This window comes from Eriocheir sinensis, chromosome 15, assembly GCF_024679095.1.
Source record: "Eriocheir sinensis breed Jianghai 21 chromosome 15, ASM2467909v1, whole genome shotgun sequence".
Classification (NCBI taxonomy): Eukaryota; Metazoa; Arthropoda; class Malacostraca; order Decapoda; family Varunidae; genus Eriocheir; species Eriocheir sinensis.
Genome location: NC_066523.1, coordinates 7,134,867 through 7,145,596, shown reverse-complemented (window position 1 = coordinate 7,145,596; position 10,730 = coordinate 7,134,867). Strand labels below are relative to the sequence as shown.

Sequence of the window (10,730 nt, the reverse complement as noted above, 5' to 3'; positions counted from 1 at the left end):
GCAGCCGACGAAAACGCAAGGGACGTCCAGGACCGAGAGGAGGTCGACGACGACGTAAGCCTCCTGGCCCTTTCAGCTGAGGGAGATAACCTCCCGGCTTCGGCAGATGTTCCAGGGACACCCCAAGAAGCGGACGACGACGAGGCGCACCAGGAGACAGACGCGCAGGATGCAACGAACAGAAGACAGAGACAACGCAGGCGTCCACAGCGATACGACGATTATTATGTTTTTGATTAATTCTCTTATGTTTGTACATAGTTAAGTGTGTGATCGGGACGATCACAATTAAGAGGGGGGGATAGTGTTGTGCTGGAAGCTTCCCCCGGCGACCATAGGCCTCTAGAAGGCTCCCGGAGAAACGAGCAAAGGGGCGGGGAGCAAGGCAAGCCGTCCACGGCCAGGCGCCAGGCGGGAAGTGTTGCCAACTCGCATATATTTTTGCTACATGTTCTTGTATGATATAAAGTATACTGTAATATTCTAGACTGTACTGTTCTAGATATATATAGGAGAAGAGGGCGAGAGAGGCCCAGTCCCAGTGATAGTAAGCTAGTGGTAAGTGAAGAGTCAGAGTGAAGTGTACTACTAAGGAAGAATATTAAACTACAGAAACTGTGCAAAGTGTTTACATATCTCCCTCCCACGGAGTCTCCTGACGGCGACACGGAACCCAAGTAACACGTCCGGCATAACAGTATTACGCAAGTCTTCTCCCGGGACACCCGTCACTGAGGGGGCAGGGGGAGGGTAAGAGGACACGATCTTATTTTTTTTTTCTACAACAAAGGAGGCAGCTCAAGAGCACATAAAAAAGGAAATAATAATAATAAAAAGCCCGCTGCTCGCTGCTCCTAAAAAAGAATCAAAAGAGGTGGCCGAAAGAGGTCAATTTCGGGAGGAGAGGTGTCCTGATACCCTTCTCTTGAAAGAGTTCAAGTCGTAGGCAGGAGGAAATACAGATGAAGGAAGATTGTTCCAGAGTTTACCAGCGTGAGGGATGAAAGAGTGAAGATGCTGGTTAACTCTTGCATAAGGGGTTTGGACAGTATAGGGATGAGCATGAGTAGAAAGTCGTGTGCAGCGGGGCCGCGGGAGGGGGGGAGGCATGCAGTTAGCAAGTTCAGAAGAGCAGTCAGCGTGGAAATATCGATAGAAGATAGAAAGAGAGGCAACATAGCGACGGAATTTAAGAGGTAGAAGACTATCAGTAGGAGAAGGAGAGCTGATGAGACGAAGAGCCTTAGACTCCACTCTGTCCAGAAGAGCTGTGTTAGTGGAGCCCCCCCACACGTGAGATGCATACTCCATACGAGGGCGGACAAGGCCCCTGTATATGGATAGCAACTGCGCGGGGGAGGAGAACTGGCGGAGACGATACAGAACGCCCAACCTCGAGGAAGCTGATTTAGCGAGAGAGGAGATGTGAAGTTTCCAGTTGATATTTTGAGTAAAGGATAGACCGAGGATGTTTAGTGTTGAAGATGGTGATAGCTGAGTGTTGTCGAAAAATAGGGGGTAGGTGTTTGGAAGATTGTGTCGAGTTGATAGGTGGAGAAATTGAGTTTTTGAGGCATTGAAGGACACAAGGTTCTTTCTGCCCCAATCGGAAATGATTGCAAGGTCTGAGGTTAAGCGTTCTGCAGCCTCCAGTCTGGAGTCGTGTACTTCCTGTTTGTTGAGAGGGTCTTCTATTGAAAGAAGTTGAATAATGCAGAGTGGAGTCGTCGGCGTATAAGTGGACAGGACAGTTTGTTATGGAAAGAAGACCATTGTTGAATAACAGGAGGAGAGTGGGTGATAGGACAGAGCCCTGTGGAACACCACTGTTGATAGGTTTAGGGAAAGAACAGTGACCGTCTACCACCGCAGAGATAGAACGGCCGGAAAGGAAACTGGAGATAAAGGAACAGAAAGAGGGATAGAATCCGAAAGAGGGAAGTTTAGAAAGCAAAGACTTGTGCCAGACTCTATCGGAGGCTTTCGATATGTCTAGCGCAACAGAGAAAGTTTCACCGAAAAATCTACTCTATCAGTTAAGTTTGCGACCGCTGAACATAGCGATTTAACCATAACAAAGAGTTGTGCTAAGGCAGGGTCACCAGATGCACCTCTTGCCGCCTCTGCAGCAGGATGGCGTGCCCTACACTGGGTGCAAATAAACTCAACGCCAGCTTCTCCCGCCTCACGTATAGCCTCGATCACCTGAGGGGACACTCCCATACACAGTGGGGTAGGATGATACCAGGCAGCACACTTATCACAACCAATACAATCACAACCGACAGCAACATCACAGCTCCCACAGAAAGCCAGATCTGTCCCACCAGCAGCAGCAGCAGACGAAACTGGCGTGCCGACCTGTGCCTGGGGTTCCCTCCATCACGGGACGAGCTTACAACCAGCTTTTTGGTTTTCTGGATGGCGCTGCCTCGCCTTGAAGGTCCCGTCAGTTGACCAGCAGCAGGAGAACTAATGCTCTTGAACGTGAAGTTATGGTGAACACAAAACCAAGTATTTAAGCAGGAGCTCTCTCAAACACGTCCGCCATGATGACAGGTGGTGGTGGTGGTGGTGGTCGTGGTAATAGAGATGGCGAAGGAAGGGGACAAGGAAGAAAGAGAACGAGAAAGTGAAAAAAAAAAAGATAGGAAACCAATTTGTTGCTTGTTGATGGTGGTGGTGGTGATGGTGGTGGCGGGCAGTGATGGAGAAAATGCAGAAAGAAATGGAAAAGGAAGAGGAAGTGGAGAGAAGAGGAAGGAAATCTGCCTGGTGGTGGTGGTGGTGGAAGAGGAGGAGAAGGGTGAGAAAGCAGAGATGAGGGAAGAGGAATCATCTTGGTGGTGGTGATAGCGATGACGGTCATGAATGAAGAAGGGGCGAAGAATAGGAAAAGGACGAGGAAGAGGAGGATTTACATAGATTTACATAGAAAATCAGACCACACAGACCTCATGGTCCAGACTAGGTGGTCTGTCCTTAAACCTAAGCGATTTTACATTAATCAGAAGGCTCCAAATGTTGCATTTCTACTCTAGTTAATATTAAGTTGAAGGAAGTGACGGTCGAGCTTTATTTTGAAGGAGTCAATCATGTTACATTGGACCACTGACGGTGGGAGCTTATTCCATTCTCGCACTACAACGTTCGTGAAGAAAAATTTGGTGCAGTCTGAATTTACTTGTCTACATCTGAGTTTTACGCCATTGTTCCTCGTGCGCAAAGTGTTATCGATCATAAACAATGTTGATCTATCTACATTCGTGAAACCATTAAGTATTTTAAAACATTCGATCAGTTTTCCTCGGAGGCGACGTTTCTCAAGAGAGAACATGTTAAGGGTGGAAAGCCTTTCTTCGTAGGATTTGTTGCGCAAGGAAGAGATCATTTTCGTTGCCCGACGCTGAACACCTTCTAATTTAGCAATATCCTTTGCATGGTGGGGAGACCAAAACTGTACCGCATATTCCAAGTGGGGTCTGACTTAACTATTGTAGAGCGGGAGTATTACATCTTTATTCTTGAATAAAAAAAATTCTTTTAATGAAGCCCAACATTCTGTTCGCTTTATTTGCTGCATCGATGCATTGCTGTGAGAATTTGAGGTTTGACGCGATTTTGACCCCCAAGTCCTTGACGCATTGAACGCTTTTGAGTTTAACGCCGCGCATTTCGTAATCGAACTTCTTTTTTCTCGTTCCAACTTGAAGGACCTGGCACTTGTCAACGTTAAAGGGCATCTCCCTTCTATCCGACCAAGCTGAAATTTTGTGCAAATCCTCTTGGAGGCTTTGCCTGTCTTCGTCAGTGAGAACCGAGTTACCGGTCTTTGTGTCGTCTGCAAATTTACTAATGCGATTATTGAGTCCAACATCCACGTCGTTGATGTAAATAATGAAGAGCACTGGGCCAAGAACCGAGCCCTGAGGGACGCCACTAGTGACCGGCGCCCACTCTGAGTTAAATCCGTCAATCACTACTCTTTGTTGTCTGTTGCTCAACCAATTCGCGATCCATTGGTTTACTTGACCGTCAATACCTATTTGCTTTAATTTGTAAAGTAATTTATGATGTGGGACTTTATCAAACGCTTTCTGGAAATCAAGATAGACTACGTCCAGTGATTTGGTTGTCATAAACAGTGAAAAGGTTTGATAGGCAGGATCTTTTGTTTGGAGGCCATATTGTGAGTCCCTAATTAATGTGTGGCTTTCAAGGTAACTCACAATTTTGTCTCTAATTATGCCCTCAAGTAGCTTACCTACAACCGAAGCTAGACTAATGGGCCTGTAATTACCTGGTGCTTTTTTGTCTCCTTTCTTAAAAATCGTTGTCACGTTTGCCTTTTTCCAATCCGAAGGTACGATGCCTTGTGGCAAGGACATATTGAACACGGTTGTGAGGGAGGAGAGTATTTCGCTCTTTGTTTCTTTCAGCAGAGTTGGATATACTTTGTTAGGTCCAGGTCCAGGAGGGGAAGGGAAAAAACAACCTACTAGAAGTGGCAATGGTGATGGTGGTAGTGGTGACCGAAAAAGAAGACGGATAGTCCATGGGCCGGACCAGATTTCGGTACCATCCGAGTGGGCAAAACTATACCTGTGTCATTTTGTTTTTTGCATCAATAGAAGTAAAATAATGTATGATAACAGTTCCGTGCTGGTAGCTTTATTGTTTATTTTTGTGAAAAACGCACTTTTAAAGGTTATTTTTTTCATATTTTCCGTTTTTTTAAGGATACGGTGCATCGTACGCATAAAAAGTATATGGACTAAAGATTTAGTAAATCAAATTTTGCACAGGTTTGTCTCTATGCAGTTTTGCTATATATGTCACAGTGTTTGCACAAATGAAGTCGGAAGTGGAACGCACGTTTTCATCGTTATAGAAGTTACACGTACAGGGATTTGGAAATTTATTTATAATAACTAATAAACTTGCTTAAATGCCCAATTTTTTTTATTATTTCTTCAATTCTCTTGCATACCTTTGTATCTTTGTATGTGCAATAGTGTTAACAGAAAACAAAGGAAAATTGCACAAGTATTCTTATTTAGTCTGACGTACTGGACAAATATTGTAAATTTCATTGAAAATCTGCTCCAATTAGGCCGGATATCTACATGTACACAATAATATATAAGTGGGCTAGTGCATGGGGCTTTTGCATGCATTTGTTGGTGGTTAATAGGTCATGGGTAGAACAATAACTACACTACAATGGATTTTACGGGAAAATGTCCCTCAAAAAACGCAAGACGAGTGTGTCTTTTCAAGAGGTGATAACCACCAATAAGCTACTCCTCTGCGAGTGTTATCATATCAAAACATTATCTAGGGATATATACCAAGTGAAAAATAGCAACTAGAATTTGCCCACCCAGATGGTACCGGTACGTGAAATTTTGGCTCTTGGCCTATGGACTATTTTTTCTTTTTTTTTTTACAATACAGGAAGCAGCTCAAGGGCAAAAATACAAATAAGAAAAGCCCGCTATGCGCTGCTCCTGTAAAGAAAGAAGAACGAGAGGCCAAAAAGAGAGGGTCAATTTCGGGTGGAGAAGTGTCTTGATACTTGATACTTCTTGCGTTACGCTTGAGAGAAAAAAAAAAAGTTGGTACTATTAAGGATGGTGACGAGGGCAGGGGGGTTGTTATGATCCTGTTACCACGAGGCGACGCGCAGCCCTTTGAACACTATTGTGGCGAAACGGGACATGCCTTCAAGTCTTCAGTAGGGAACGGGAGAACTGTAAAACTGCATTGAGGTGCGCCGCGGCTGACCTTGGCGGCGCAAGGTCACGGGGTGGAGGGAAACAGGTTCTTATTAAGGGTGGCTCTCCTTGCGGCAAGTATTCTTATTTCTCATCTTTCCCTCTTGCGATATGGAGCGGAACTATGTCCTTAATTAATGGAGGCTGGTACCGAGTTCTTATCGACCATCACGGATCTAGAGAAAACTTATCACTAGAAGCCTGCTGAGGTGTGTGTGATAAGCAAAGTCTATTGTTACACATTGTCTTAGTTACTGAGTCTATATTCTGAATGTTTAAAAGTCATTATATTCATCCTTTTTTTTTTGTTTTACATTTCGTCGGTAGGCTTTCTTGGTTCTTGATCGCCCGACGACAATTATGGCGCAGGCAAGTGTTTAAAGTGGCGCCATCTTGCTTGGCTAATGCTGTCCCCCGAAACTCATCCTTGATCATCTGTTTAGAGAGAAAATCTAGAGTCCGGGATGATATCAAGGTGGTCTTCAGGACAGTATATGGGTAGTCTTAGGCCACTCGGCGATGACTGAAAATCGCCAGTTTGTGGCGGTGGGAGGGACGCGAACCCGGGTCCTCTTGCATGCCGCTCCCGCACGGTGACCACTCAGCCACCGCCTCTCTCAGGGAGATGAAGCTTACCGTTTGTATATCCAGTTCTCTTCAACTATATTTTCACTGCTTCCTCTATTTTTTTTTAACAAGGATATTATTTTTTCGGCTTTTCAAATTTTCTATTCAGCCTTGGGGTCTGTTTTATTCAGTTCTCTTCAATTATTTCATTTTCACTGTTTCTTCTTCTGTTTACAGGAACTCTAGTTTTTGGCGACATCTTTTTTTATTCAGTGTTTTGGTCTGTTTCATTTATCGCAAAGTCGTTATCAGCCAGCCTCTAATCGCAAAATATCTCCCTCTAATGAAGTTTGTCAGTTCGAGTCAAGGGCCAAGTTGAGTCCGAGTATTCTACTTTATCTTAGCCACAGGTAGGACTTCCCCTCAAACTCGTAGCCCGTACCATCAAACATATCGGCGCCCAAGGACTCATATCTGACAAGGCTTTCGTTGGAGTTTTGGCCATTTCCAGGGTTAGTTTAATGTCCCTGGTGGTGGTTTAACCCTTTCTCTGTACCATAAATCTATAAAATCACTCATTAAAAGCTGATTCATCTACTTTTCGGCATTTTAAAATTGTTGATGTTCACTCCTGCAGCCACTCACTGACCGAGCCACTCAGGAAAGGTGAATGACCAGTTGAGTGTCTGCATGTCTGGTGGGCGTCGGCTGCTCGTCTGTCTGGCCGCCCTCAAGACCTAGTGATCGAGATCAGCGCCCGTATGTTCAGACGCTTTCGGCTCTCACAACAACGATTGTTTCCAGAGCCCACAAAGGAGATTAGTCCGTTCCTCATGAGTGTTTTCACGTTCATGGTGCAGAAGCCTCGTCAAACTAGCACTATCTCATAAAATTACCCATAGACCCACAACTTCTACAAAAGCCTAACCAGATGTGAGTGTGTATAAGCCCCGGAATGTTTGAGAATATGAATCCAGGCTTGAGGTAGAGGCAGAAAAGGGATTTATAAGGCCCATATTCTCAATCATTGTTTTTTTTACACACCCATGTGATAGGGCTTTGGTAGAGGCTGTGTTTTTTCCATGGGTATTTTTATGAGCTTAGTGATAGTTTGACAAGGCTTCTGACCATGAACGTAAATAAACACTCCTAAGAGCTCGATTTATCTCCTTTGTGGCCTCTGGAAATTTTTGCTGTGAGAGCTGATACTAAAACACATGATGGAGGTGCCTTGAAAGTCTCCCTTCCTTCTTAACTCACTTTTTTCTTATAAATAAATTATTTTCCCAGAGTAGTACGATATGGAAATCTTTCATTTTTCTTTCCTTCTATCTAACTTTTCCCATTTTTTTCCTTTTTTTTTTCCTACTCGTGAGGTGATAAATTCGATGAGAAGGACGATAAAACCCTTCCTTCCTTTTTAACTCACTTTTTTCTTATAAATAAATTATTTTCCCGGAGTAGTACGATGACCTTGGCATGGAAATCTCTTATTTTTTTTCCTTCTATCTAACTTTTCCCATTTTTTTTCTTTTATTTTTCCTACTCGTGAGGTGATACATTCGTTGAGAAGAAGGAAGTTAAAACGTTTTGTGCATGAATATTTGACTCGTCCCTCTGAGCTCTCTCTTTTGTTTGATCTATTGTTCTTCCTGGTTAGAGATGGAGAAGTAGCCTATACTAGTTCCTATTCTCGTGTCTTCTCTTCTCTTTCTCTGTTCTTTTCTTCTGTTCTTTTCTTTTCTTTTTTCTTTTCTTTCTGATCTTTTTCTTTGTTTTTCTTTGTTTTTCTTTTCTTTTCTTTCTTCTTTTCTTTTTATTTTCTCTTTTATTTTCTCTTTTATTTGTTCTGTTCTTTCTTCTGTTCTTTTTCTTTTTCTTTTTCTATTTTCTTTTCTGTTTAGAGAGAAAATCTAGAGTCCGGGATGATATCAAAGTGGTCTTCAGCAGGACAGCATGTGGGTAGTCTTAGGCCACTCGGCGATGACTGAAAATCGCCAGTTTGTGGCGTTGGGAGAGACGCGAACCCGGGTCCTCTTGCATGCCGCTCCCGCACGGTGACCACTCAGCCACCGCCTCTCTCAGGGAGATGAAGCTTACCGTTTTTATATCCAGTTCTCTTCAACTATATTTTCACTGCTTCCTCTATTTTCCGTCTTTTCAAATCTTATATTCAGGCTTGGTGTCTGTTTATTTAGTTCTCTTCAATTATTTTATTTTCACTGCTTCTTCTTCTGTTTACAGGAGCTCTAGTTTTGGCGACATTTTTTTTTGTTCATTGTTTTGATCTGTTTCATTTATCGCAAAGTCGTTATCAACTAGCCTCTTTTTTCTTTTCTTATTTAAAAAGTATGTCTTCATTTTCTACCTTTCTTGTCGTTTTTAGCGCAACATGCATGTTTTTAATAAAAATATCCCCAACGAAATAAAATAAAAAGTATTGGACTCCTCTTGGGCGGTTTCTGAAGGTGGAGTGTGCGGGTTTTTGGCTCGTTTTGGGGTAGGGGTGTGCGTGAATACTGACGTGGACCTGGCAACCCTGCCTCACTCAGTCGGATATCCGCCGCCCCGCGCCGCGACTTGCTATCCAAGGCCTCTCTGCGCACCCAGCACCTCTTCGGCTCTTCCTTCCTCTCGCTCCTTCGCGCACGCCGGGTAGCCAACTAGCAAGTCCCTCAAATTACCTTCTTTCCTCCCATCTATTGCCATCACTTGTTCTCACGTCGTCACTGGGATACGGCAAAGACTCAAGATGTCTCTCCTGCAACGCGTCATCGTTTCCGTCACCGCGGCCCTCATCCTGGCTGTGCTCTCCGGTAAGTTTATCTCCGAGTTGTGATGCTGTTGTGGTTTAATTGTAGTAAGGGTGATGCGGGCTTTGAAAGTTTAGCTGTGGATAGAAGACGAGGGGGCGGAGTGGGGAGGGGGTAGAAAGAGAAGACATGAAGGATGGGCAATATACAGCAGACATAATGTTGGCTCATGACCAGGTACAATAAAGCACTTCATGTTCGCAAGTGCAAGGGCGTCCAGCTCACTCCTCTCACACCGAAGTAAACCATAATGCGATTCTTAAACAAGTTATTCGATTGTGCATTGTTTAGTACGCCAATAAATTTATATCGATGAAACACACAAAGGAAGCGTCGGGCAACAAAAATGATCCCTTCCTTGCGCAACAAATCCTACGAAGAAAAGCTTTTCACCCTTAACATGTTCTCTCTCGAGAAACGTCGCCTCCGAGGAAAACTGATCGAATGTTTTAAAATACTTAATGGTTTCACGAATGTAGACAGATCAACATTGTTTATGATCGATGACACTTTGCGTACGAGGAACAATGGCGTAAAACTTAAATGTAGACAAGTAAATTCAGACTGCACTAAATTTTTCTTCACCAACGTTATAGTGCGAGAATGGAATAAGCTCACACCGTCAGTGGTCCAGTGTAACACGATTGACTCCTTCAAAAACAAGCTCGACCGTCACTTCCTTCAACTCAATATCAACTAAGAGTTGAAATGCAACGTTTTGTAGCCTTCTGATTAATGTAGAATCACTTAGGTTTAAGGACAGACCACCAAGTCTGGACCATGGGGTCTGTGTGGTCTGATTTTCTATGTAAATCTATGTAAATCTCTCTCTCTCTCTCTCTCTCTCTCTCTCTCTCTCTCTCTCTCTCTCTCTCTCTCTCTCTCTCTCTCTCTCTCTCTCTCTCTCTCTCTCTTGTGGCTCACTCCTTATTTTTCTTTTTTTTTCTTTTCCCTTTTCTCTTTAAATTCCTCTCCTCTTCGTTTTCATTTCCCTTCTCATATTCCTCTGCTTAAAAAAAAAACAGGAAAAAAAAAAAAAATATATATATATATATATATATATATATATATATATATATATATATATATATATATATATATATATATATCCTCCGTTAAAGCCCTCTTATTTTACAAGCCGTTTCCCTCCCCTGAATTACTCGATACAGTTAAGGTGGCGTCACACTGGACCAAATCTGGCAAGAGTCAGGGACCATCACGAGTTATGGGACCACAGCCATCCAGATTTCTGTAAGTCTACGCTGAAGAAAGTTATGATGTTATGATGTACACATCATGGGTCTCCCTCCCTTCCCTTCAGCCATGACCGAACCCAGACTCGTCTTTTCTTCTTCTGAGCTCGTTGAATAACGGCAAGTAATGCCGTCACAGCTGCACACTTAAGCTGGCGTCACACTGGACCCAAATCTGGAGAGCACGAGCTCTTGCTGGCAGCTTTTGCTAGCGAGCGTCACTGTTGTCGTCACACTGACGAGCGACGAGGGGCGAGCGGCGAGCAACATTGTAAATAAAGCCTCAACCATGGCGCCTACTACACCTACGCTTCGCAATA

At 43.6% G+C, this 10,730-nt stretch overlaps 1 protein-coding gene across 1 annotated transcript in view; it reads left to right on the top strand.

The window, feature by feature from the left end:
- The first annotated feature begins 9,067 nt into the window (after nucleotides 1-9,067).
- The window catches only part of LOC126998856 (lysozyme-like), a 92,077-nt gene continuing 90,414 nt past the window's right edge, over nucleotides 9,068-10,730 (top strand). The window contains exon 1 of the mRNA XM_050861020.1: nucleotides 9,068-9,160. Within this exon, the coding sequence (XP_050716977.1) occupies nucleotides 9,097-9,160 (64 nt within the window). The 5' untranslated portion in view covers nucleotides 9,068-9,096. The remainder of the gene's footprint in view (nucleotides 9,161-10,730) is intronic.